Source organism: Cinclus cinclus, chromosome 22 (assembly GCF_963662255.1).
Source record: "Cinclus cinclus chromosome 22, bCinCin1.1, whole genome shotgun sequence".
Lineage (NCBI taxonomy): Eukaryota > Metazoa > Chordata > Aves > Passeriformes > Cinclidae > Cinclus > Cinclus cinclus.
Genome location: NC_085067.1, coordinates 6,013,357 through 6,040,881, shown reverse-complemented (window position 1 = coordinate 6,040,881; position 27,525 = coordinate 6,013,357). Strand labels below are relative to the sequence as shown.

Sequence of the window (27,525 nt, the reverse complement as noted above, 5' to 3'; positions counted from 1 at the left end):
CATGTGCTCACCACGGGGTGGATCTGTGCTGGAGTCACTCACCTGGAGTCGGGAGCACCCTGCACCCCCTGTCCTGGCTGCCTTCCACATCCAAAAAGCAGGATGCTTGGGACAGCCACTCCCGCCCTTCAACTGTTCTCTGGATGCTGGTGCTCCCCACCTCACTGGGAGAGGGTAGTGTCCAGGGACTGCCTCACACGGCTCCTGGGGTGCTGCAGGCTCCCCTTTTCTCCCCCTAGCCCTGCACCCAGGGCAGCCCCTGTGTGTTGAGGGCAGAGGTTCTGGGGCAGCCTCGTCACTCCAAGCACAGCCCTGGATTTCAGGGGTGCCCTAGCTCCTCCCTTGCTTTCAATCCACAGGGAAGGGGCAGCTGGAGCACAGGAGGGGTGGGAGCAGCAGGAGCCTGGTCCAGGCTTCGTGCTGGAGATGTGCAAGCAGCACCCTAGGCTGGCATCTCCTGAGGCTGCACATGTGAAAATAAAGGGAAGAAGCTGCCCAGGTCACCGGGACAGTCTGGGAACAGCTTCCACACTCTGTGGCTTTGGTTCATGGGGAAGCGGGTCCTGACACAACCTCCCTGAAAGGAGGGTGGAGGTGGGGGGCAACAGGACAATTGGCACAATAGGACAAGAGGTAAAAACCTCTGGTTTCACGAGGGGAGGTTTAGATATTTGGATATTAAGGAAAATGTCTTCACACAAAATGGTTGTCTAGCCCTGACAGAGGCTGCCCAGGGCACTTGTTGAGTCACCATCCCTGCAGGGATTTAAAAGTCATGTAGATGTGGCAGTTGGGGACATGGTTGAGTGGTGGGTTTGGCAGTGCTGGGTTAAGGGTTGGAGTCAATGAGCTGGAGGGGTTTTCCAGGCTAACCAAACCCATGGTGTTATAAAAAGTCATCTCCTTGTGCCCGTCCACCAGCCTGGGCTGCAGCAGGGGCTCCTTCCCATGGCAGCCCAGTCTGCACAGGCTGTGGCCAGAACTGTGGGCACCCAAGGAGCCCAGCAGAACCTCAGTGGCCCTGGAGATGGGGCAGAGACACCCTGTACCAGCACTGGGAGCTCTGGAAGCACCAAAGAGCAGGTTGGGCACAGCTGTACCCCAGTCCAGAGCCCCCCACTGCCATCCATCCTCCCTCCCCCAGTCCAGCACTTAGGGTAGAGGTTGCTACCAGCTCAGCCTAAACCCAGAGCTGCCACCACATGTCCAAATTTCCTCCCAGTTATCATCCACTGCTCCTCCTGCCTCCTTCTCTCTGGCTGAGCAGAGAGAATGCAGGAAGCAAACTCCAGACACAGTATTTTTATTCCAAGGGCAAATGTATTTAAATAATTTACAATCATTGGACAGCCTGAAAGTCTGGGGGGGGGGGGGGGGTTGTGTTGGTTGTTGGTTTTTTTTTTTCCCATGCTAAAATCACAGAGATGTTCAAAATAAAAACAGTATTTAAAAAATGACCGATCAGGGTGTGTGAGGGAGGGGCTGGGCTCAGGGGAGCTGCCGGGCCTCAGGGAGCGAGCAGGGCACTTATGGGCTGAGACCCCGCCTCCCAAACCGGCTGTATTCCAGAGGAGAGGAGCGTCCCGCTGGTGCTGGAGCGAGGGTGGGCAGTGGGAGTAGAGCAGGAGATGCTGGTGGGGCCATGGGACATCTCTGTGCCCAGAACCAGATGCCAGCCCAACATCCCAGAGCTGGGCAAACAGGGGTGGCGGGAGGGAGGTGAAGCTCCAGCACAGCCCCTCCACCCCTCTGCTGTCCCTGCAGGCCAGGGTGGGCTCCAGCCCCGGGGATAAGGCAACACCTCATGTTCAGGGCAGGACTCTCTGGTCCCTCCTGGCCCACAGTGGCTGTGGCTCTGATGTCCCTGGCCTCCAGGCAAATGCTGGGGCCATGGGGTGGACCCTGAGCTGCTGGTGGCAGTGCGGCTCCTGGACAGCAGCCTGAGCTACCCCCCTGCCCCTCTCAACCCTTTCCACACCCTGGGGCCACAGCCTGCCCCAAGGGGCTGCTGAGGCCCAGGAAGGGTTGGGAGTGACACTAGGGTAGCTGTGGGCTGAGGATGACACTGTCACCCACAGCAGCAGTGGGTGAGCAGGCACTTGCCAGCTCCCCTGGCCACACCTGGGGACCTGTTCTCTCCCCGGCCCTGCCAGCCCTGCTCTTAGCTCCACACATCCAGGGAGTAGCGGCCCTTTGTCATCAGTTTCTTTACATAGTCCACGGCCTGGGGCTGGCTCATGTTCCCAAACTCAGACACGATCTCGTAGAAGGTGTTCTGCACATCCCTGGCCATGTTCCGGGCGTCGCTGCAAACAGGGAGCATGAGTGAGACACCACAGCACAACCACAAAGCCCTGTCACCTCCCATCCTGGTCACACAGGGTGTGTGCTCACCCCAGCCCCGTTCCCTCCCCTGAACCAGGACAGCATAACCCTCCCAGGGCTTGTAATGCACAGCTTGGGAAACTGAATCACACTCCTTTTCCCTGAGAATAGCAACATTGCCTCCTAAGCCCCGTGCTGTCCCCAGACCTACCCGCACACGTAGATGTGAGCCATCCCCTCGTTAACCAGCTTCCAGACGTTCTCCTTGTTCTTCTTCAGCAAGTGCTGGACATAAACCTAGCAGGAAACAAGGTGGGAGTGAGGAGAGAGGAGCAGAGCCTCCCCACCACAGGCCTTAGAGAGGGAGGGAGGGCAAGGCTGTGCTTACAGCTCTGGGAGACAGCAAAGTGCTGGGTGCTCCTGCCTGCCATGGGGGTGATGGTGGGCAGCAGGAACAAATGGCGGGGGAGCAGTGTGGTACCTTCTCAGCCTGGTCCCTGGAGAAGGCCACGTTGAGCTGGGTGAGGACTCCCTCCTTCTGGAAGCGGGCCAGCTCCTCCCGGTACAGGTAGTCCTCGCGCTCGTGGCGGCAGCCATAGTAAAGCACTGTCTCACCCACCTCTTTGCCTGCAGGGTCACACAGCTCCCATCAGCTGGGCCCTGTCAGCCCCCAGCTTGTTCCCTCCCAACCTCCCTTTGACCTGACATCCCCAGCCCCCCACTCTCCCCCAGCCTGGGCTTGCAGAACTGCACGGTGGTTTCTGGCTACGAGGGGAAGCTCGGGACTGATTCCCGGAAGTGGCCACAAGCTTTAAAATCGACTCTAAGTGACCTGACTGTGGTTACTTGGAGGTGTGGTGGTGGCAGAGGTCAGAGAAGTGCCCCAGGTCTGTCCACCTCCAAATATCCTCAGTGGCCAAGAGAAGGACAAAGCATCCTCCTGTGGACAAAACCACTCAGCTCTGCTCACCCTGCCCCAGCACTCCGCTTTTGGCTGGGCCCACCAGCAACAGGAGCAGCAAAGCTGCAGCCTGGAGGCACCAACCAGCCCCACAGAGTCCTGCAGCAGCTCCAGCCCCTGGGGAGCTCCCGGGCACCCACCTTGCTGCTTCAGCCAGGCCCGCTCCTGGATGAAGCCGATGAAGGGGGCGATGCCAGTGCCCGGCCCGATCATGATCACAGGTGTGCTGGGCTTGAAGGGCAGCCGGAACTGCGACTTCCGGACGTACATGGGCACCAGGGAGCTGCTCCCGTTCTGGTCAGGCACCTTGCTCTTCAGCCAGTTGGTGGCCACCCCTTTGTTCAGGCGGCCCGTCTTGGTCTCGTACTCCACTGTGACGGCACAGATGTGGATGGAGTTGGGATGAACCTGCAGGGAAGAGATGCTGGAACAAGGCAGAGAAGGAGCCCCAGCAACCCCACACTGCTTCCTTGTGCTCAGGAATGGGGACAGGTTTAACCTCATGTTAACACTAGGACAGCTATTCTTCCCTGTGTGCTCCTCAAGGGGCTTCTGTCTTGTCCTCAACTAATCACGGGACCTCTGAGCTTCCTTGGAGGTTGCCAAGAGTGACTTCTGACCAGCCCCTAAAATGCCACCTTGCCAGGCAAACGGGCAAAGAGGAGCAGGGCTCCAGAGAGTGTAGTGTGGTGGTATCAGGGCACAACTGGCTGCAGCGTGGAACTCTCCACAGACCCTGTGGGAAGCTGGGATAAACCCATGCATGGAGACCACTCAATCTGCCCCTCTCATAGCAAATATCCTCAGGAGAAACTCCCCACGTCCAGCTCTCAGCTGAGGGGAGCTGCAGCTGAAGCAGTCCCTCCACAGCCACATTCCCTACTGGAAGCACACCCACCTTGGAGGAGGAGGCAATGGAGTAGTAGCGAGCCTGCAGGCGGGGCAGGAGCTCACAAAGGTGATCGATGGGGGGGCGCAGGGAGGGCATGTCCTGCAGGATGGCCAGGATGTTCCTGCGGGCCTCCACCACCCAGCTGAGGTACAGCGCCTGCAGGCAAAGAGGACACAGCCATCACAACCTCTCCACGCGGCAGGCAAACACTCCCTGGGCTCTCTGGGTGCCTTTTTGGGGATCCCCCCAGCTCAGCCCAGCTGGGAAGGGCAGTGCTCTCACCTTGCCCTCGGCAGCAGACGAGGCCATTTTGCGGAGGCGCTCCTGCTCGCCCGCGTCCGTGGCGTACTGGGCCAGCTCGTACAGGACGTTGGTGCGGGGAGGGTTGGTGATGTCCAGGTAGCAGGTCAGGGCTGTCCGGTATGATGTGGGGCAAGGGAAGGGATGCTTCTTGTTGGATTCCTCTGGAGAAGTGGGGAGAGAAAGAAAAATTAAAAACCATCCACTTCGTGCTGTTATGTTGAGAGGTTTTGTGCCGGCTGCTACACACAGTGAGGGCTGGAGACAGAGCAGAGTGGGCTTCAGGGAGGAGAGAGCAGCCTGTGGGTCAGAGCCCCAGCTCCACACTGAATCACCTCCCTCCCCAGGCAGCTCCATCTCCCAGTAGCCCATTTTGTGTTTCACAGATGCTGCCTGACAGTTTAGCAGCAAAAAACACACCCTGTGTTCTCCAAGGGGCTCCCTGCTTCGAGATGTGCATGCACAGTCCAGCAAACCCCCAGGCTAAGCAGGAGGCTGCCCTCCATGGCTAATCTGGCATCAGGCACTCACACTCCCATCAGATCTGGCCTCAAAAGTGTCCTTAGGTTCTGTCAGCCACATACAGCTGTGCCAGCAGTCAAGTGAAGCCATTCTGTTCAGCCTTGAGAGGTCCATAAGGGATAGGAATGACAGCATGAGGCTGGACAGCACAGGACACTGCACAGGGGGGCACAGGCTCCAGCAATGCATTAAATCCACTTCCTCTCTAGAAATCAGGAGCTCTCTCAGGCTTCTGGGCCAGCACAACTCCTGCCTCAGGTCTTGCTGTGCTGCTTCAGGAGTGTGATGGGCAGCAGCTGCCATCTCCCTCCTGCCAGAGGCCAGCTCTGCTGGGAATGCAACCCAGGAAGAGCTTTTTGGATCAGTACAAGTGCTCCCTGCTGGCAGTTCAGTCCCCAAGCCTGTGCCTCCTCCCAGGACTGAGTAAGAACATCTCACTCGGAGCTCTGGGGCTGCTAAAGGATGCTCTGGTGGGCTGATGCTCCATAATTAGGAGTGTGCTATTACATAATTTGTTGTTGAATGGGCTCACTAAGCAGATTTCACAACTGACCCACTTCAGCTGATCTCAGCAAGCAGGTTCTGAGCCCCTGCTTAAACAGCACAACACTGAGAGGGGCTGTGAAACATCTGGAGGTGCCCCATGGGATCTGAGGGTAAAGGACAGAGGTCACAGCTGAAGAACTGCTGACCCTCAGGGGTCAATTCATACTCACCATCCAAATTGTTTAGGGACATGATAGTGTCCAGGTCCGTGCCCAGGATCTCACCAATCTGGTTCACCAGGGAAGAGTCATTGGCTGGGTACACGGCCACGTGGTCCCCGGACTCGTACCTGGCACAGAACAGGAGGAGAGCACGTGGAACACCTGCACCACTTCTTGACCACCCCCAGCAGCTCAGCCAGAAGGGGGCTGGTGCAAGAAGCTGCAGGACAACACTGAGGTCTGATGCACAGGACCTGCACCATCAGGATCCACAGAGTGACACTGGCAGTGACATTGTGGGATAATGGTTTCCCAGGGTTTTTACCATGGATGCCTCAGGTAATAGCAGTTTTGCCACAGTTTCCCAACAGAACAGAGCAAAGCTCCTCAAAATCTCTGCAGTTATGTTAAGCCACCTGGATTCATGACTTCCTAACAATTTAAGGAATTTAAGCCAGTGAGAGGGTTTTAAGAACAGGGTTTTATTCCCTACTATGCTTGTAAACCTAAACCAGGAAAATACAGGCAAGAGCAATCCCCAAATCTCCCTTCTCTCGCAGCTCAACTGCCCTCTAATCTATTGAGTGACTTCTAGAGAACTCCTGCAGCTAGGACTGGTCAGGTAGGACAGGGATGTGGGGTGGGATGGACCCAAAGCAGTGCAAGAGCAGGGAGCAGGTCCTGACGGGGGATCTGGTACAGAAGCCCAAAGGAGTAGTGTTAAGGAGCAAGGACCCCTTCAGAAGTGCTGGAAGAGGCTGGTGCCACATCCTTGTCCTTTGCTCCTGACAAAACAGAGGAGCAGTCTGCCCCTGGGAAGTACCTGATTTTGGAATTGGAGATATCCAGCTCTAGGTGCATCAAGTGCCGCTCTCCACCCTCGTTCAGCTTGCGGTTCTCTGTAACCTGGGCCAGGAAGGGGTTCTTGGCATCAAATGGGCTGCAAGGAAAGACAAGAGTGTTCTGGGATTCTCTCCTGCAGGCCCATGGAGCTCCTTGTATCCAGGCATGTTCCCTCTGACCCCAGAGCAGACTCCCAAAGTTTGGTTCCTGTTCCAAAGCACACTGCACCACAGAACAATCCAAATTAGGATCCTGCTGCTCCCCACACTGCCACAGAAAACAGATCCCTTTCCTTCTCAGCACAGCCCAGAAGTCAACAGCTTCTGTCCCAACAAGGACACATGACAGAGAACTGGACTGGAGGGACTGTCAAATCTCAAAGATGTTTCAGGCTGTAATTAATGTTTAAAGCTCATCTCCCCACAATACTGCCAGCAGCCATCATACATTGGCCACTGCAGACACAGAAAGGCTCAGGACAGATGTTTTGGATGTACTAGCCAAACAGTACATTTGACCACAGCCATCTCCTCACCACTAATGATTCATTAACTGGGGAATCTCAGAGTCCCAGTGGAGATCTGAGCCAATTTCTCTTGGGCAGAGACCTGCTGTGCTGCAGGAATGGCACAGCTTGCACAGCAGGTACTGTTAGAAGCATCAAGGAGCCACCAGCCAAGACCTGCCCCACGTACACCCTGCCCAGGAGGGTTGGCACTCACGGCTTCTGGTTCTCGTAGCTCTTGAGCCGGCCCATCTCTCCCGTGTAGACTTTGTTCATGTTCACATCTGTGTGCACCACCAGCTCATACTGCCGGATGCTGGAGGGGGAAAGGGGAGAGAAAAGAGAAAAAAGTCAAACTGGAACCCAAGGTACAGCTGGAACCATCATCTCCTTTGCTGGATTTGCTGCAGCTCAACAACAAACGCAAATGCAAATTCCACCCCTTTGTCCCTCTCAAGACATGAGGGTCTAGGAAGACTCTGCAGAAAGCCCAAAGCAAGGGGAACCCTCAGCCTCCCTGGAGCCTCACAACCAGCACAGCCAGCCCCAAAGGAACCAAACCCATCATCTCCCCACTCAGAACAGGAATCCAGAGCTGGGCTCAGACTCATACCAGGACAGGCTCAGGCCAAACACCCCCACTCCCTCCTATACTTCACTTGTGCCCTCCTTGAGTCTGGAAGGGAAGGCAGTATAGAGGAAGGGCAACAGCAGCCCAGGGCTGATGGCACAGCCACCAGTCCGAGGTGGCCAGTCTCTAACACCCAAGAGGAGCTGTTCCCAAACTCACCTGGACTCTTCTCCTGTAGCCTCCACCCCAAAGTGCTCACACACTGCTGGCCAGAACTGCTCTCTCCAGGTGATGAAATCTTCTTCCAGGCTAGCCAGGACAGAATAGAGTGTCAATAACCCAGCCCTATTCCCAGAAGAGCCACCTGAGATCCCTATGGTCCTCCTCCCATCACTGTGGGAAAAGGCATTTGCCTTAGACCCAGGCACCTTTGGGATCTCCACATGCTCACAGATCACCAGGAAAGAGCCTGCAGAGCACAGAGTGGGAACTGTTCCTACACCAAACACCCCTCCCATCCCCGGGTCTGCCAAGGAAGGCTTTGTTTAGGCTTTTATTTAGGCTCAGTCATTAAACAACTCAGCTCCCCATTGTTCACCCATGGCACAAGGTGACCTTCCTGAAAGCCATGATTCCACTGTGGCACTGTTTATTTTTTCAGGCTCAGAGCCTTCCACACATGGCATATCCCTCCCACAAGGCCCTGCAGACCGCAGAGGTAGAGCCACATGCTGATGTAAAGTCCCAAGGTGCTTAAGTGAACACAAAAAAAAGAAAATATCATTGTCCAAGTTGGAAAATTGCTGTCTCCCACCACAGAACATCTCCCAAGGAGATTAAGCTGCCTCCTTCACTGCGATGGGTGAGTTTATCCACACTGGCTACATCAGGGCAAAGATAGAGGAGGCTGCAAAGCCTGCTCCAGTTGTACCCATGGGCATTTAAAGCTGATGTGGGATTCCTCAGATAAGGATCCCTTAGGATACTCCCTGTGCACACGAAGCTGACTGTGGGAGACGCAGAAGACACACACACTCAAAAACATGTCAACCCCAACAATGAGCCCTGTGCAGTTTATTTCTGCCTTGGTAGTGGAGCCAATTCCCTGCCAAGGTCCCTTCCAAGATGCTTTCAGCAGCTCTGACCAGCCCCTCAGCCCAAGGCACTCACTTGCCATCGTCATCTCCCAGCCCCAGCTCAAAGATGCGCTGGGCTCCAAGCTCCTCCAGTCTCTTGTCCACATACTTCCCCATGGCATTGAAGTGCTCATAAGTCTTGTTCCCCAGCCCAAAGACCTGGAAGGGAACACTCATGAGCACAGAGAAGCAGGAGGTGGACTTTCCCCATCCATTTGAGATCCTCAGGCCAGCTATCATCCCGCAAAGGATGCAGAAGACAGACAGTGAGACCTCTCCCAGCTCCCCCATCAGCTTCCCAGTAAGAATCCACTGCTGGAGAGTGCGTGGTCAGGAGGTACCAGCACCTCCCCTGAGCCTGGATGCACCTCCAAGAGCTCCTGCACATCTCCTCGTGGGACCAGTAAGAACCTGGACTGCCTGAAGAACCACTGCTGGCCTTTGCCTCCTACAAACCACACAATAAATGTTTGCTCTCTGCTTCACACAGAGCAGCCTCACATCTCCACCAGTGAATTTTATTCTCATTTGCAATATTATGCTGCCTAAGGAATTCAGCCAAGGTTTAGGTGGGGTGCTTGTTCCTCAGCCAGTTATTCAGCTTAGCATGGAAAGAGAGCTACACACTCCTCCAAGTGATTTAATTGGTGGGAGAAGATCTGGCCCCAGGCTGCTCAATTAGCTTCTGAAGGGCAGCAGCAGCCTATAGCTCATTTACAGACTTATATTCAGTGCCTGCAGGGCTGTTTGGGGGAGTTTATACCAGGAAACCCTCATGATTTAGGGAGTGAAGAGAGAACTCAAGACATTTGCATTTAAATCCTCCAGAGGTACATCTGCAAGTGTCCACAAAGCCTGGGCAGGAAGACAGCAGGGACCTCATACCTGATAAGATGTACGAGCCACAGGCATCATGCTGGGCCTTTCCCCAAGCCACTCTGGAGGATTTTTGGCCTTCCTGCCCAAATGCAACACAAAAACTGGAATGGGGGCACTTACTGCAAAGCGGAGACCCGACAGGTCAGCATCAGCCTCCTGCAGCCAGTCGTAGAAATCCTGGGCATTATCTGTGGGATCTCCCTCTCCATAGGTGGCCATGCAGAACACAGCCAAGGACTTGTCAATCTCAGAGAGGCGACTCAGGTCTGACTGCAACCAGAGGAAAGGAGGAATCTTCAAGGATCCCACACCGTGGCTGTTGGGTAATTCCTATTCCCACAGCACGTTTACAGAAGGGGTTGGGAAAGGCCAAACCCACCCAAAATGGCAGGGAAAATAAAGGCAACCACCCTCACTGGACTGCAAGTCAGTATTTCTACCCCACCAGAAAAGCAATGGGATTTCCCATGCAAGGCTTTAAAGGACCTGGAGAATGAAGAATGGCAAGGACCAAGCCCGTATCTGCATCTCTCAGGCTGATCTTTTCTCCCCTAAATGACACAACTGTCCCTTGGCCAGGGTCATTAGATTTTTTTAGAGGGCACTGAAAGGTTGTTACTATCCCAAGGCTGCTCAGGACTGAATTACCAGGTCATACTCCTCTGGATCTGCTGCCATGCCCCGGAGGCCATAGCGATGGGCATCCTTGGAGAGGCGATTGGCAAACTCCTCTGCTGTGCCCGTCTGGGAACCATAGAAAACCACTATATTTCTGCCCTGGAGAAAAAGAAAAACCTCTTTTAAATGGTCATTAGTCATTTGGCAAATACATGTATGAAGCACAGACAAAGGAAATGCCTGAGATCAGGAATCCTGAACTGCAACCTAAAGGCAACCAGGAGTCTGTGCTTGTGCAGGACTCCAAGGGCTTGGCAGAAAACTCAAGGCTGAGCTGTTAATGAGAACATGACTCTTGCCACTCTCAAGAGGGGAGACTCAGGTCAGACTAAAACCCAAAGCAAAGAATAAACCCTCCAGATTTATTCTCAACTACGAGGCTGTAACGTGACCCCTGGAAACAGAGAACATCCTGGATGAGAACGCAGAATTTGCCAAAGACTCTGGGCAAGTGTCTAAGCACCAGAGCTCCTGCTCTGCTGCAAGCCAGCTACTCTGAAGTAAAACGGAAAATGCATCCAGCCCTTGCTTCCTCCTCTGCTTCCTCTTGTCTCCAGACCAGAGAGTCAAAAGCTGACAGTTTTGTGTACAGCAATTCCCATTCCACAGCCAGCCAGTTTGGGAACCAACCACACAGATAAATAACTGCCAGCCAACGACTTCAAAGTCTCTGTCATTTCCCTCCTGACTCTGATCTCATATTACATTATTTTTTTCCACCACCAAATTTTCACTTTAGTTTCTTCTTTAAGAACAACTCTCAGGCACAGACTAAAAGAGCTATTCCTGGCCGCTCACACAGCCTTCCTCTGGATGCTCTGTGCAGCAGCCATGTGCCTGTATCCAAACCAGCTCCTTCTGCTGACAGATTCCAGAGGAAACTGGGAGGAAAATGAGCCCCCCCACCTCCCCAGCACCCCTTGGAGGCAGAACAAGCAGCTTACAGTTTTCTTCATCTTCTCAATGAAGCTGCTGTCTCTCACTGGAGCTGCTCTGAAAGACACGAGGAACCACTTTTCAGATGAGCATTCATTTTTGAGGTCAGAAATAAGCAAGTGGGGAAAAAGTGGCCTCCAGGCCTCAAGAAAGCTGCCCAAAAGGGTGTGAATCTCCACTGACCACTGTTATTCATCCTGTCACAGGGATGGCCATTGCTCAACCACAGAGCTTCTGCACACAACTATGGAGCAAGGACTTGGAGCAGAGGGGAAAAGAAAAAGCTGAGCTCCTGCCTGACCCCCACCAGTGAATGCTCCCACAGGAAAAGCCCAGGCATCCAGCCCTGCCCACGAGGAAACCTTTATCAACTGCTCTGAGAGGTTTTACAGCCGAGCAGGTTAAAGGATCTCACGGGAGCAGGTCTCCAGATAAGCCCTGGGGCGAGCCATGCTTTGAAAGAGGGGAATGGAGAACTCCCTGCTTCCCACACCACCGTGAGCAGGTAGGATAAGTCTGAGCCATGCTCCCCAGGGCACATCCCCCAAACCTGAAGTCAAACAGGGCTAAAATTCAGCTGTTTCAGCTTCAAAACAGCATGCCAGACATGAGCCCCAGAGCTGGAAAACCCTGTGGAATCATTCCATGTCAGGTTCCCATTCCCAGGATGGATCCCCTGCACAGAACATTTGCATTATTGTATGGACATGGCCTTCCCTAGCTTGGCAGGGAGACAAACCCCAGAAAAGCCAGAAACATGGATGTGGGGATTCACACTGCTGTGGCTGCCCTGTTAGGGAGACAGAAGAGCTTTGCTATCCTTAGCACATCTTTGGATTTTCAGTGTCATTGTGTGAAAACAGCCCAGCCCTGGGGACCCTGGGAGCCTCACAAGCAGAGGTGACCATAGCTAGAACCGGATTAGGTGCTGGGAGCTTCTCAGAGTAGGAAAGAACAGGAGCTCCCCTGCTGTCCTCCCCACCAAAACTTTGGTAGCAGAGAATATGAACGTGGGACCCGTTCCTGTTCCACAATGGAAGAATGCAAGACCAGGTCTCTTGTGGGAAGAGAGAAGCCTCCAGGCAAAAAAACAAATGGTTTTGGCTCCAGCCCATGTGAGAATGTGACGAGCTTGCTAACAGTTTCCTCAACTCTGCAGCCCAGAGGGAGGGATCCTGCGGATGTGCAGAGGCATTTCTGGAGAGCACACACACACAGAGCACCAGGGTGGGGGACATTCATAAAATGTCCCTTCGAGCACCCCTTGCTATCCAAAGGGATCAAGGAGCTCCATAACTGGGCCTGACAGCTCTGAGCACTGACAGTCTCATACAAAAGACAAAGCACACACAAAGGACAAGCATAACCAACCCCAAAAAGCTCCCCAAGGCAGCCCTGCTCCCATGAGAGCTGCTTCACACCCCTGCTTGGCTCTCTCAGCAGTTAACAGTCTCCCTATGTTGTCATTTGTCCCCCGTTGGGAACTGGGATATCACAAATATCTTAAAGGAGCAGCCCCAGCCCTGCCCATGCTGAAGCCAGAACAGGGACTCAGGAGAGTTCTCAAGACTTCTCTCAGTTTTTGGCTCCTTGGTGAACTTCTTTAATTCCTGCCCTCTGCATCCGAGATCCAATTAAAACAACTGTTGGGTTAACTACTAAACAACATGCTTTTAAAGGAGGAGAAAAAGAGAAGTTTTTAGATCCTTCCAACAAGCTCCCTTTGGAAGAGAAAAGGGAGCAGCACATGGAGCTCGTCCATTTTCAAAGGAGGCAACCCTGCACTGAAGTGAGTGCTGGAGAACAGGCTGTGGCTCAGACACAGAAGAAATAATGAGCCTGGCTTTGGAAAAAAGGCTATACAACTCCCTGAAATTGCTTCATCAGGGTGGCCTGAAAATCTGAGCAGTGAAAACACACAGGCAGCAAAGGCAAAAACTACACTCATTTTCCCTGCTCTGCCAGGGAAACTTGGAAGAGAAAGTTTGTCCTCAGCAAGACTGTTCTTACAGCTTAGACAGCTCAGGGTAGCAGCTACAAGCACTAGAAGAAGCACTGGGTGGAGGGAAGGGGAATAACCCCGTTGTCAGAGGGAGCCCTGTAGCTTGTACAGCCCTCCCACCCTTGGTGAGAGCCCACAGCACATGCGACTCCCAGGGCTCTCTGTCACTTTGGTTTCAGGAAAAAGAAAGGACAGGGGAGGAAGTTCCCAACAGCTCAGCAAGAGTATCAAAGTCTGTCTCAGCTGAACACCTTCAGAAAGCTCCTATTCCCATGGCTTTCCTGCTGAAAGCACAGATACATCCAGAAGTAAGGACGCAGCCTGGATGCTGCACAGTAACCGAGCAGCAACAGCAGGGTCTCCTCAGGAGCAGCCTGCTTCCAAGCAGAGCCTCTCCCCTTCCTTCTCCTCCTGCTGCAGAGGGAGGAGGCACCCACTCCACCCAGCTTTGGAGCTGGGAGGATCCCGCCAGCCCAGGCAGAGTAACTCACCTGGCCACAGCCGGCTCTTCCCGCGGGGCTGAGTACACACAGCCCATGGCAGGGCAGGGAGGAGGCAGACAAAGAGTCCAGGGCAGCCGTGTGTCTGCAAGGGGAGCTGGGGGGGACGGGTCTAACTTAGCTCTGGAGCCACACGCACACAGGCCTTTCCATTCTGCTCCTCCTGGGCGTTAAAACCAAGCGTCAGCCTTTTGTTGAAGAGAAGAGAGCCGGCACAAAAGGTCCCGGCACGGGTCATAGCAGGAGTGGTCCCATCCACTCCGATCCTCGTGGTGGGGCTTTGGAAGTTACTGAGTGGATCTGCGCAGTCCTGAGAAACTGCAACATCTGGCAGCAGTGGCAGAAAGGAATTAGGAGTGGAGAATGAAACCTCCCAGGATCCTCCGCAGCACACGTCCCTCTCCCATCCGCATGGAGCAGGGCACAGGACACAAAACCCTCCCCCAGCCTCGTTCCCTTGGAAACTGTTTATATCACAGCTGCTTTTATATATATTCTTTTATTTAAAAAAAAAAGGAAGAAAAAAAAGCTTGATGCTGTAGCTGAATGAAACGATTCCAGACACTGCGTGAGCAATGCTTTGGGTAACTATGGCAGTGTCATTATAGAGGCAGCTCAAAGGAGTTTGTTTTCCTCAGGATCCTATTAAATTAAATTAGAGATGGTCTCTCTCACACACACAGGCAGCAGAGAGCTAATCAGGCTAAAGACTTGGAGCAATTCCTGCCACAGGAAGCCCTACAAATACAAGGGAATAGATTTCTGCATAGCTGCAGAACAGAGATAAGCCAGTTTCTGTCCCAAACAATGTTAAAGAGGGGGGAGAGGGGGAGGGTGATACTCAGCATACCAAAGGCTGCCCCATCTGCATCTCCCCAGGATGACTGTCTGCAGAGTGGGGATAGGAGAAGGGAAAGAAATCCATGATTGAGAAACTTGCAGACGAGAAGCAACCAAAGAACAAAAATAAATTCCTGTGTTCCCCAGCAATGGCCCTGCGAGGAAGCAGTGGCCGTGGCTGCGTGGCGATCCAGAGCTGCTCTCCCTAATGACATCTGCAGAGCAGGCAGCAGGGAGGGCTGCTCTGGTGGTTTTAATTAAGTCTGAAAATGGTCAAAACACAAGCAATGCTCAGTCAGTGGGATCCCAGCCTGGCCCACACACACGTGTTACACGTCACAGGTACGGGACACTTTGTATGTGGAAACCACTGCATCTGCTGGGTTCTGTCCCTTCTGTGGGCACTTTGGGCAGGAAAACAGCTCCACTTGGCTTAAGGGTGAAGATCAGCAGCCTGATCCTTCTCTGAGCTGTGGCTGAACCTGGAGATGCATTGCTGAGGTAAGATCATGATGATTCCCAGGCCACACAGAGAGAACCCAGCCCAGCTGCCATCCAGACCAGGGCATTGCAACCACTTATCTGCTCATCCACAATCAAGGGCAGTAACAACAGTGGTATTTCCTTGGGAGACCCTGCTGAGCTGACATAGTTTTATGAAGGTGAACTTCCCCCCAAAACCCCAGGAGGGCACTGAGGTGCTGGATGCTGTGTTTAAGTGAGAGAGCTGCTTGCACTCTTCAGCATTGCAAACAAATCCCTAAAGCAGCAGCCATTGTGATTGTTATTTATCACTTTCATCCTCCAGTATTCCGAGACTGAAGTTGGGGGGCCAGAGTGACACAACAAAAAACATCACTCAATGCCATCAGATAAAGCCGTTCAGGACACTTTGGCAGAGCTGCAGAGAACAAGCTGCAGAAATGCAACCCCTCTAGAGGTCAAGGCTCTCCACACCAGCCCCACAGAGGCCTCTCTGCCTTCATGGGTCTGGGACAGCTTCCCTGCCTGCCCAGGGGCCCACCTGCCTTATCCAGCCTGCCACAGGCAGAGACTGACAGTGTGATCCTGATTTGCTTGTTCATCAGAAAGGAAACTCCACTCCAGATTCAAGGATTACAGGAGGGAAGGAAACCCACGGCTCACCAAGCTTGTTTTCCCACTCATTTTCCTCCCCGTTTCAGGTGTCCCATAAAAACCCACTGCAAAAGCTGCAGGAAGTCAGTGTCTCTGTCCTGAAGGATGGATGAGCCACCAGCCACAGCCTTGGCTTTTAGGGCCACACTGCCCTTGGACCAGCTTGATACAACGACCACAGCAGGACTGCAGCAGGGTACAGAGAAAAAACACTTCACAGCCTCCCCTCACTCTGCACCTGCCTGGCTGACACTTTTCCAAAGTGCAGTTGTGTCAGACAACTTGCATAACAGCCTCACCTCTCTGGATAATGGCAACAGGAGGTGCCGCTGTTCCACATCTCCCACATGGAGCAGCTGCTCCCTCTCCCAGCTACTGCTCACAGGGACAGAGAAGGCAGCACAGACCCCACAGAGGAAACAAAGTGCCTGTGAGGCAGCTCAGAGCCAGGACCTGCAGCCAGGCTGGGATGGAAGCCCACGTGCTGAGGCCCTGCAGCAGAACAAGGTGGTTAACACACAACCAGAAGTCAAAGCTTCTCTGCAAGGTCACCACAGCCTCTGGAAGAGCTTCACATGATAGGCTGTAGGTGGAATCAGTCAAAAGGACAGGGAGCACAGGAGCCCAGGCTGTGCCCTGCCAGGATCCAATTTCAGATGGAGAGTGCTCTTTCCCCAGCCAGCTCAGCTCTCACTGCAGCACAGCCATTCTCACAATGTCCAGAGGCGACCACATGCACTGAGACACACAGCCCTGGCTGGCAGGCATGGGAGGGAAAGCATCCCAGCAATGCAACAGAACACATTCCCAAGGTAAGGCTGGGCAGGCACAGGCAGCTGGGCTGCTGCCAGCCGTGTGTGCACCCGTCTGCACAAGGCACCACAGCCAGGGACACTGCTGCCCTTTAAAATCCTCCCAGCCAGAAAAACGTACTTTCCAACCTCCTGCAACACCATAAACAAAGAATGAGCTAAAAAGTCCAGTAGAAAACTGATGTTAAGTTTGGAATGTGACTGAGACAAGGAACAAAATGCACCCAGATCTCTACCTGCATGGCTCATTCCTGGCCCCAAGCCCTTTGCAGAAAACAGGGTGGAACAAAGCTCTCCCTCTCCAAATCCAGTCTCCCACTGCTGTGGTAACCTGGCATAAAAAGCCAATCAAGTTTCACAGGAGCTGCCATGCAGCTCATCCCAGGAACTCTCTCCAAGCTCTCCAAGACTGTTCCTTTCCTTCACAGACAAGGGTAGATAAAATCTCCAATAGGATACCTGTTTAGGAGCAAGTCCACCTTTCTCCAGATTTACCTAAATGTGACTCTTACCAGAAAACACTGAGAATTAAATCCTTACGTGTTCTGAAATACTGCCAGAGGCTTTCCTGCCTTTCTCGGGAAAGGCCAATTCCCCATTTGGGCCACACGGTGGGGTAAGGCAGAACTGCAGCCTGGCTCTTCCACTGGCATTTCTGCATTGAGAGCAGAGAAACACCCCCTCACCGACCTCCCACAACCCAGATGAGACCCCCAAAACCCACCACAAGCAAGAGATAAAAGCTCCACTGGTGCCACACAGCCTGAGAGTTGTTACTTACACTGACTGCATTTTGGGGAGGTCAGGCACTTCCTCTTTTTTCTTGCGGAAAAAGAACCAGTAGGTAAAAAGTCCAGTGATGAGGGAGATGAGGAACACGTCTGTCATGCTGAAGAGAGAGTCCTGCTGTGCAGTGGTGTCAGCAGCAGAGATGGTCGGGTCCATGCTGGATTCCCCCATGGTGGTCAGAGGCACTGTGAGCAAGGAAAAACAATGAGCACCAGCAGCCACGCGGGACAGCATTAAAGGACATCCAGAAAAAGCTTTCTGCTTTGCACTTAATCTTAGGAGCACAAGGCTGCCCAACAACTCTTTGGATAGAGGCCTTGCATCACAACTCTGCAAGGTTCTTCTTCAAGGTGTCCCACCAAGCTTCTCCCTTCCTGTTGTATCCATGCTGATCCATCTCAAGTATTTCTGCTTCCCCTCTGCCAGAGCAGCCTCACACTCCAGCCAAGGGGCCAAACCAGGCTACTGACACCCTAGCAGTACTCAACAGGGACTCATGGCCAGCCTTTACTAAAGCCCTTATAGAGCCCCTGGCGTGTTACTGAGGGATGACCCCACTCTTCCAGACACCCCATAGATCTGGGGCTTCCTCCCTCCTTCCCACAAAGTGACAGGATGCCCTGGCCCCACTGCTGTGCTGATAAACACAGAGCAGGACTGTGGCACCAACTCCTGTGAGCATCCCCACAACAGGCTGTTACAACACACATGATGAATACTTCTGATTTACTCCACTGCAGATTGGATTTACTACCCATCTCTTCCTGGGCCTTCGGCTTCCCAGTCCCCTCCATGATCTCCCCCAGTTTAACTTTCATCTCCTTGAACTACTCCCTTACACTTACCAAGGCAGAGTTTAAGCCATTTGGGACTTGCCTACAACCATACCCAGAGTCTGTGATAACACGAGGATGAACACCTAGCCCTCAAATACCAAAGCAGCCCTATTGCCCTGTCCTTCCCCTGGGGAGCCACCCACCCATCCATCCCTCTCTCCCACTGCTGTGCCAAAGCTCTGAATTCCTCTGACCCTAATCCAGATGGCAAGATTATCTTCCCTACATGCAAGGACACACTCTGTGGAAGTAAACAAATAATTAACTCAAAACTTGATTTGGAAGGGCAAAGGGACTCTCTCCCTGTACTTGGGCATCCTGCCAACCCAGGAGACCACAGACATTTGAACTTGCACCCAGAAATGTGACTCTGAGCCGTGGTGCTGTCGAAGGAGGGAAAGGGTAAATGCCATGGTTGAGAAATAAAAGTGACTGAAGTTGAAGGTTATGCTAATACATTCAGGAGCTGGGAAGAAAAGGGAAGGTGATGCTTAGGGAGCACTAATGAGTGAGACCAGGTACAACCTTCAGAAAAGATCAACCCCTTGTTGTTACCCCCACAGAAGTCCAGCTCCAGACAACACACAGCCCTGTGCCACAGGGCACCAGCTATAAAAAGCACCCTGTGGAACACAGGGAGAAGTCCACAGTCACCTGGCAGTGACCCTGGGTGGGTACTCTGGCAACCCAATTACTGCTCAACCCCACAAGAAGTTTCATTTGGTGGAGAACTTGGCAAATAACTGCATTACAAAGGGTACTAAAACACCACTGCAAAGCTTCCCCTTAGGTTCCCACAGAATACACCAAGGCAGGGTGTTGGAAGAAAAATAAGATTGATGTGACTGCAGACAAATTGCACATTCCTCTCCATCAGGTCACCCTGTCCTCCATCCTTTCAAAAAGGCTTTCCACTGCTGGATCTTGGAGCCCAGTAAGTGCAGGATGTTACTTCTGTACAACTGTAGACTAAACTGTTAGTCAAAGCTTCCACAACTGGGGCTTTGCTGCCAAAAATGCACAGCTCCCAGGAGGATCCCTCTCCTCCTCCTTATCTAATAAACCTCTAGTCCTTATCCAGTAAACCACCAAGGAGCTGGTCTGGCAACCAGCACCAGGGGAATATGCTGGTTGGGGAAAAATGTTGCTGGTTTATTGCTTTTGTTCCTGATGAAAACTCAGAAATTTTAATTACGAGCTCTTCTCCTCTTCCCGTCTGCCACCCGACCTGTAGGAGTTTCAGCCAATCTCAGCCAAAATCTACCAGGCAACCCTTCATTTCACAGATTTTTGGAGTTTTGGTTCTTGCCATCTCACTCAGCATTGAGCTGCTCATTACATCTCAGGGCAATGAAGCCCTAAGGACCAGTGGTCCATGATTCCTAGGGAGCCTCAAGTGCTGCCTGTGCACAACACAGCCCGACTCTGCCAAGAGATGGAGGAATCAGTGCCCAGACACAGGCAGGAGTAAACATCTCCAACTCTGCAAAGTGGGTTGGTTTTTTCAGCAGCAGTTTCATTCCCCAAATTACACAAGGATGGACAATTCCCCTCACACAGGGCAGTGATGGCCATGTCAGTAAAACTATACTCAAAACAGCCTGTCTTTCACCCACTTTTCCTGAAAATCCCAAAGCACATAAGGCAGAGGAAGCCATGAATAAAAGCAAGGCTGATGGAGACCATGCTGGTATGGGGCAGGAGCTGCAGCTCATTCCCTTCTGAGCACCAAACCCAGCAGCAGCAGCTGAACCCTGGGAAAGGCTCCTTGCACAGGGTACAGCAGCCCCCCTTGCCACCTACTGCAGGTGGAGGAGAATTCCAAAGCAGACACACCTGTGGTGAGCAGCACCTGACCCACAGCAATTCCCAGCTCCAGAGAGCTCAGACATGGATATTCATGACCTGCCCTGTGTGGGCAAAGAATGAGGACAAGAATGAGCCTGTGCTCTCCTCAGCCAGGTGATGGCTTTGTCTCCAGTCAAAATTCATCACTGTGCTCAAAGCAGCAGAGCTTCAGCTCCCAGAGCAGAGAGGTTTGGCTTTCTCAAGCCTCCAGAGGTGGTCTGCTCTCCCAAGCAGTGCTGCCTTGGCAAGAGGCATCCTCAGGGAGGCAGCTCCCAGGTGGATGTGGGGGTGGAAGCTATGCTATCTCCTTGCCTTGACCACGCTGCAGCTCTGCAGGGCTTCAAAAGGAATCCCTGCAGCTGCAGCCAGGCCACCCACTCACTGCCCACAGCCAGGGAAGGGAACATCCCAGGAGGTTCATGGCTCTGGTGCATGGAGCAGAGCCTGGTTTGCTCTCCTCTCTTTATTCACAATTTCCACAGCACAAAGTTTCCACGCTGACCTCTAATCCTGGGAGGAAACGTGGTCATGGCCTAGTGATGGAACAAGGCACAAGAGCTGCTTTAATTTGGATGCTGGGATCCCTCTGCTCCTGGATATCTGGTTGTTCAAATTTTATATCCCAGCTACAGAGTCCTCTTTTTGCTTTCTCTTCACCACCACTATCCTCAGGAAAAGGTTTGTTTAGACATACCAAGAGAAAGGCAAAGGATGTGAAATTAGAGCTAATTTCTCTTTTTAAAGGATTGTCATAACTCAGGAACTATTGAACTCACTTCACCCAACACAGGAAGATTATTCCTCAATTTATCTCAGTCTCACCCAGCTGGCTGTAACAATTATTTTCCAGAAGTTCACAGCACCTCATTTTCAAATACATGTCCTTTACTAACTTCCAGTGAAAAGAAACCTGACTCTTACTTGAAATTTAGCTACTCTGGGAATTCTGCACTCTCTGGAAGGGCTTTGGTAGAATCACACTAGGTTTTTAAAAGGAAAAGGCAATTTATGATGCAGAAGTAAAACTTTCCCTGACAACAGTTTCAAGGGTGGTAATTTTATCCACAGTGTTTATTATATCTTCAATTAAGGTAAGACAAGATGTCTATATCCCTGGGGCTTTTTTTAATGGTGGCTCCAGTTCCTGGATCCCTGTTTGTGCACCCAGCAAAGCCATCAGCCTCAGCGAGATGTGAGCATTTACATCACACAGAAAAGTCACAACATTTTGAGAGATTGAAATCAGGTAATGCTGTGTTTTAGCACAGCTTTTCAGCCCCTGAATGTGTGAATTTGGTTGATACATAGCAGCTCACAACAATTCATATCATGAGGGACCTTCTTTGCACATCTCTGTGCTAGCAAACAGATGTACATCATCCTCGTATTAAGTGAAATGTGTTCCTCATTCTCATGCACACCTTGGAAAAAAAAAAGGACTGGAAGCACTCTCAGTGCCAGGCATCCTCAAATTTCCCATGATTTCCATACAGACTAAAGGTGCTGTAAGGTCACAGGGTTAAAAATACTTAAATATATATAGAAACAGTATTACAGCAAACAAGACAGGAGTGATGAAGGCCAAGTGGTCACCAACCTGAAGAGATTTATTCTCCTTCCTTGCATCTGGAGATGGTGCACCAGATGCCCCCAGAAGCACCCTAGGACACAGCACCACAATCACAAAACATGGCTGGGAGGCTTCCCCTTCTGGAAGTCACATTGTGGTATCTCCTAGTGACCAAAATCCCTGGCTCTGAAGCTAAACTGGCAACCTGGGCAGGAAGTTGTCTCTCTTGAGACCAAAGTAGCCTTTTTAAAATGTAATATCTGTGAGGAACTTCAAGTACCTCAGTTGGACTTCCCAGTCCCAGACCAGGACTGCAGCCTGGGGACTCTTGCCCCAAAAATGAGTGACCAATTTCTGTGCTTGACTCTGCCCTGTGCCACCATCAGCACACCCTGATGTGCAGAGTCAGCCTCCTGAGAGGGGAAGGAGAAGAAAAACTGCAGAGCAAGCACAGCCCGGGGCTGCTCACTGCTCCCACCTCTGATAATCGATGCCCAGCACCAGCTGTAGCACCAAGGAGCCCCTAATTCCAGCCCAACACACCAGAGAGGGATCTCCACAATCCACACACACCCTGCAGACACTGCCTGGCATAACCCTGGCACGGCTGGCACAGGGGCTACACCCCCAGAGCGACCAAAACACCCCGAGTTTTCCCAAGCATCAGCACCCTTTGGACACCTGCAGATAAGCACAGGAGCTGCAGGTGGAACCTCTGTTCTGCAATACGTGCAGAAAGACTCGATGGTGACAGAGTTGAAGAAGAATTGCGTGACAAACATGCAGTGCCACCAGTCACCCTCTGCCTGACACTGGCACCAGTGCCAGGCTCCATTCAAAGGGAGCTCAGCAGGGTGCAGGCAGAGAAGCCTTCCCAGCAAACAGCAAGGTCCAGGCTGTCTCAGCTGAACACCAGCAGAGACAGCAGGCAGTGGTCTGGAGCCAAACCACCCCTGCAGCAAGGAGATCCCCTCGTTTCTCACCACACCATCATGGTGCCAAGTCCAGCTCTGGAGCACCCGTTCAGCCTCCACCAGCCCACCCAACCCATCCAGCAACACTCACCAAAGGACTGCTCTCCAGATTCTCATCAACAGGAATCCATGCAAGTCTAACAGCAAACAGAACAGCTACACACACTCAAAAAGCTCCTTCAGACCAACCTTCTCCAGTTCAGACTCCCAGGGAAAGCCCTGCACAGCCACGCAGGGCAGGGGACAAGGGGGCACTGCTGGTAGAGAGAGCACTCGTGCTCCCTGCAGCCATGTGACAGTGACCCTCATGTCCCTGACTCAGCACAGCCATCGACTTAGCAAGCAGAGAGGAAGTGTCACCACTTCCAGTGCTGGGAGCTCTACATGGCTGGGGATGTCACCATTGCCACCAGCTCTGCCAGACCCCTCTTTCTGACCCCGAAGGACCATCCTGAATTCCCAAGACAGAGGCAGGTGTGCGTGACCAGACTCCTCTTCCCACCTTGTCTGCCCCAGGGATTGCCCTTTCTCTTGTGCTGACCGTGGCACAACACAACCACCCTTGAGAAGAAGCCTTTAAAAAGCCCAGTTTTAAATCAAGAGACCAATTTTTTCCACCAGCATCATAGCACAGCCCTAGAATTCAACTTCAGAACAGACACATAAACAATAAGCAACAAAATCAAGTGAAAACTCCAATTCTTTGTACAGCACTGACTTGCAGCCTGAGCTTTAGATACAATGGCAAAACAGGAAGACTGTAAGTAGAAATTAAACAACTGGAACATCTGAGAATAAAAAAAAGAAAACCACTGGACAGCCCTCTCACAGGTTTGCAAAGTTTATGGAGAGCTCACAGAGACAGCAGCACCAAAAGGAAGCTGCACAGAGACCCCATGACTCCTCACAGCAGCAGCAGTGTAGGAGAAGGAAGACACTTGCCCACAAGCAGGAATGCAGTCCTGTGACCAGCCCAGGGCTTTCCTCTTTCAACCACTAATGACATCAGGCAGGTTACTGATGGCTGTCAGGAAGAGGAGCCCCACAGACACAAGCTCAGGAGGAGAGGCAGCAGCAGCAGAGAGAGCAGGGCTGTGCTGGAGGTGGCATTCCTGCCCAGGCTCCTGTGCCTGGTCTCCTCTGAGCCCCACTGCAGCCAAGACTTCCTGCATGTTAGTGTGTGATATTGGGCCAGGAGACCCTCGGGGCAAAAACAGATCTCTTATTCCTCATCAAAATGCAACCAATTAGACTAAGAAATTCTGTTTACATCAGCCTGTGCCAGCCTCAAATGAGCTCTTTTTACTTTCCTTTTTAGTGAAAGGACACCTGGCTGGGAAAGTCAGTCTTTCCAAAACAAAAGCAGTTCACGGAAGCAGGTGCTCAGATCCATGTTATTTAAAAATTGCCTTGGATCAGCCTTTTCTCCACAGCTCTGCCACATGGAGACTGCATTTCCCATCAACAAGAAGATGCTAATCTGGCCAGACGAGAGACCTTGTTTGGCCTGGTCTGCACAGGCTCCCTGCTTTGGGTGGGAATCATCACACAGGTGGGTCCCTGAGCTCGTGGGGAAGGAAGGCACAGTGCAAAACCTCACAGCTTTTCCTTGCCCCTTCAGCCTCCCTTGGACCACATATCCAAAGAAGTGAAGGATTGCTACACCTAGAGACACTCTATCACTTTCTTCCCACATATTTCCCACAGCTTCCCATTAACCAGCTCAATAAGGAAGGGCAGAAAGTGGCAAAGCCTCACACAAAACCAGGGAAGTGCTTCTGCACACTTCCACCAGCTCAGAAATCTCAATCCAAACTGAGGAGCTGGCAGGCTGCAGCAGCACCTCAAGCAGGCAAAGGAACACAAAAGCTGTTGGGTTTTTTTTTTTTTTGGTTTTTTTTTTTTTTTTTTTGTGAAACAAGTTACTCTCACTGTGAAAGGCCTCTTCTACCCAGACCCTGACACACCAGCTCAGACATCAGCAAAACTTCTATTTTAGGCACAGGACAGACACGGAGTATGCATCAGACTGGATCTTGAAATACTGCATATTTAAGCTTCCACTATGTCACACTTGCATGTTTACTGGCCTCTGGGTCTTATTCAAGGACAGCAGAGCAGCTGCAAAAGCAAGGAAGAGATCAAGAACTGTTTTGCTAAGGCAGAAAGGAAATCTGTGCTAAGGGTATGCTCAGGTGGGGCTGTGCAGTGAGCCCAGTGCACTGAACAAAGGATTTAAGGCATTATCCAACACAAAAATGAATTCAAACTTGCCAAGCTGCCTTAAAGCAAGCTAGAATTACTGAACTTGCACATTTCCTTTCACCAGATTAAAACCTGACTCTGAACCTTTAAACATAGGGGATCTCCCCAGCTTAGGCACTTGGACACCTTCCTTCACAGATGAATGTGAGCCAGCAAAGAAAAACAGGAGTTCAGGTTTACAGGATTAAAAAAACCTCGAAAATAGCAGGTAACTGATCCCCAGGAACCAGCACTGCTCTCCAGCCTCCCCTTCCAGCAAGGGACAAATCCAGAGCACCACACTTCAGGAATTGCTTGGAAGAAGAACAGGAGTCTTGCCAGCACCAATATTCAGGAGCAGGGACAAGTCTGCAGGAATCTTAAACCACCCTATTGCTAACTCCATGGGCACCTCTCAGGAAAACAACTGCTCAGAGGGCTGCAAAACCTCAGGAGCAACCCATCCAGGCATGGACTTTGCATGGTTCAGTTCCTGCTGAAAATATTTTTCTAAGATCAACAGGGAAAATTACATTTTTTTAAGCAGCCTCTTCTGGGAGTGCTGTACCCTGTTCTGCTGGAAGTTCCTCTCCTCTCCACAGGCTGTTTGTTCACCCTGTGCCCGAGTGTGTGGAGGATTGGTGTGACAGGCTGGGGCTTTGCCTTCAGCCACCACTGGGAAAGGAGCCCTGTGGATGGGGTCAGTAGCCAGAGACTTTGACCTCTTCCACTAGGAAAAGTTTGAACAGCAAAACCCTCCAATGCTGGTCTCTTTTGAGAGGTTTCCTTTGAAACCAACAGCTGAAAGAGCATCGGAGGGACAGAGTTAAACAGATCTTGGAAAGTTTTTGGAATTGTCAAGACTTTTGATTGGACCAGTGTGTTTTGGGGATTCATTTATTTATTTCAAGAGAACCAAGCACTGTTTGTAAGGAGCCAGGACATTTTATATTTACAAACCCAGTTTCCTCTGACAATACAAGAGCTATTCAGGCATTGCTGTAGGGGACAGAGGTGCTACTGCATCATCTTTGCATCTCTTGGAAACTCAGCAGTAGAGCTGTCCTGCTCTGGCTGCCCTATCAGGAGGGTGTGCAATCACCCTACAAAACCTCCCTCTCTGCCATGGGTCAGCAATCTGACCTGGACTTCACCTTTTTGAAATGATTTGGTAAATACAGACCACTTCCCAGCCCAGCCCCTTCAACCACACACAGCCACAACCACAGCAGACCTCAGAATACCAATCCCATACTCAAAACATGACACAGGCCACAAAACATACAACAACTCAGGGATCACAGGCTGAAAGGCTGGTCCCAAGCTGCAAAAACCACAGCTCTCCAATGTCCCAGCAGAATCAACACAAGGGGAAGATACTTGACACAGGGGATTTTCGTTCCTTTGTAACAGGAGCTGCTCCTCTTACCTCCAGCAGTTATGCATCGAGTCCTGTTACACAACCAGGACTTGCACAATTCTTGCAGGCATTTTATCAACTTGCTCCTCCAAAGCTTGGAGTTAGGGAGGAGATGCAGCAATGACCCATGAAAGAGAATCAATTGATGTGTTTCACAAACAACCACGAGCAAGATCCAGCATACTTGCCAGCACCACAAAGCCAGACCTACCAACTCCCCAGGCGGGTTACTAAACCTTCCCAGCAGACTTCCCATGCACTGACAGAGCCAGATTTTACCAAGGAGAAAAATTCAACCCCATCTCTAACTCCTAACAGCAAGAAAAGAAGGCAAATAAATCAGTACCTCCATTCCTTGTAAAGGAGTGACTGGAAGACTTAGGCTGATTACTAAGCAAAAATACTACAACAACCTGCCACCGTGGGTAAAACTCAGCCACTCTTTGGACTTGTGGCCCTGCAGAAGCCACCAGAGATGGCTTCTGGTCTTTCTGGATTTCATGGGTGATAGCAGCATGCAATTAACTTTGAATATCTACTTGGGGATAAACAGCAAGAGATTATGAGTAGCCTGTAATTACTAGTTCTGACCTATGAAATTTCAAAGCCTATAAAAAAGCAATCTTGGCAGAGGTGCACCTGTCACTGCAGGGCTGGTGACTCACTCTCCACAATAGCATGTACAAAGTAATCTCATCACTGGGATCAAATGATCACATTGGGAAAGCAAATTATGCAAGTTCTATGAATTGTGTTTTTAGAGGAAGGAGAGTGTACGTCAGGAAACAGAACAAATGAACAAAGTTCAGTGGCCACAGAGGTAACTGCAGGTGGTTTTCTTTTATACCGGGGAGGAAATGGCAGGAGCACAGACCTGAGCAGGGAAGCCTTTTCCCCAGTCCTTCAGAACTGAACAAACACAAACTTCAGTGTATCACAACAGGCAAAGGAGAGAGCAAGGACCAAACAGGATTTCAGTCAGATAGATCCGTACTTTGCTTTTGCTGCAGGTAAAGAAACCACCACTCCCAGCACCTGCTGCCAGCCACCCTCCCCAAACCCAACTGTACCCAGAGATGCTCCACAACCTGTAACACTCAAAAGAAAGGGGTTACCTTGCACTTATAGGTCTGCAAACAAGAGCTGGTAGGGCCTGTGAGCTCCAGCACGGAGGGCGGTGAGCAGCAGGGAAGGTTTCCCTTGAGACAGTTCACAGAGTTTTGGTTGTATGGCCCTGCTGAGTTTCTCCAGCTGCTCTGCAAGAAATAAAATAAAAGTTGCAGAAGGCAATTGGCTGT

The 27,525-nt window shown here is 51.7% G+C and overlaps 1 protein-coding gene across 1 annotated transcript; it reads right to left on the bottom strand.

Annotated features, from left to right (window-relative positions):
- Positions 1–11: 11 nt before the first annotated feature.
- Positions 12–27,469, bottom strand: LOC134052500 (NADPH--cytochrome P450 reductase). Its single transcript, XM_062506972.1, has 16 exons — positions 27,343–27,469; positions 17,328–17,520; positions 11,264–11,312; positions 10,290–10,418; positions 9,762–9,911; positions 8,797–8,921; positions 7,846–7,935; positions 7,273–7,371; positions 6,531–6,647; positions 5,717–5,835; positions 4,461–4,642; positions 4,185–4,334; positions 3,427–3,694; positions 2,807–2,952; positions 2,537–2,622; positions 12–2,306 (listed from the first exon to the last, which is right to left on the bottom strand). The coding sequence occupies exons 2-16, from the start codon at positions 17,504–17,506 to the stop codon at positions 2,162–2,164; spliced, it is 2,034 nt and encodes a 677-aa protein (XP_062362956.1). The 5' UTR covers positions 17,507–17,520; positions 27,343–27,469; the 3' UTR covers positions 12–2,161.
- Positions 27,470–27,525: the final 56 nt, after the last annotated feature.

What these genes read in the sequence shown, in the direction of transcription:
- LOC134052500 (XM_062506972.1), bottom strand. Translation starts at nt 17,506, where the DNA reads ATGGGGGAATCCAGCATGGACCCGACCATCTCTGCTGCTGACACCACT. An exon ending in GCTACAGGAGAAGAGTCCAG is followed by an intron (nt 7,372 to 7,845) that starts GTGAGTTTGGGA and finishes TTCCCCCTCCAG; the next exon opens with CATCCGGCAGTATGAGCTGG. An exon ending in CCAGGGACCAGGCTGAGAAG is followed by an intron (nt 2,623 to 2,806) that starts GTACCACACTGC and finishes GTTTCCTGCTAG; the next exon opens with GTTTATGTCCAGCACTTGCT.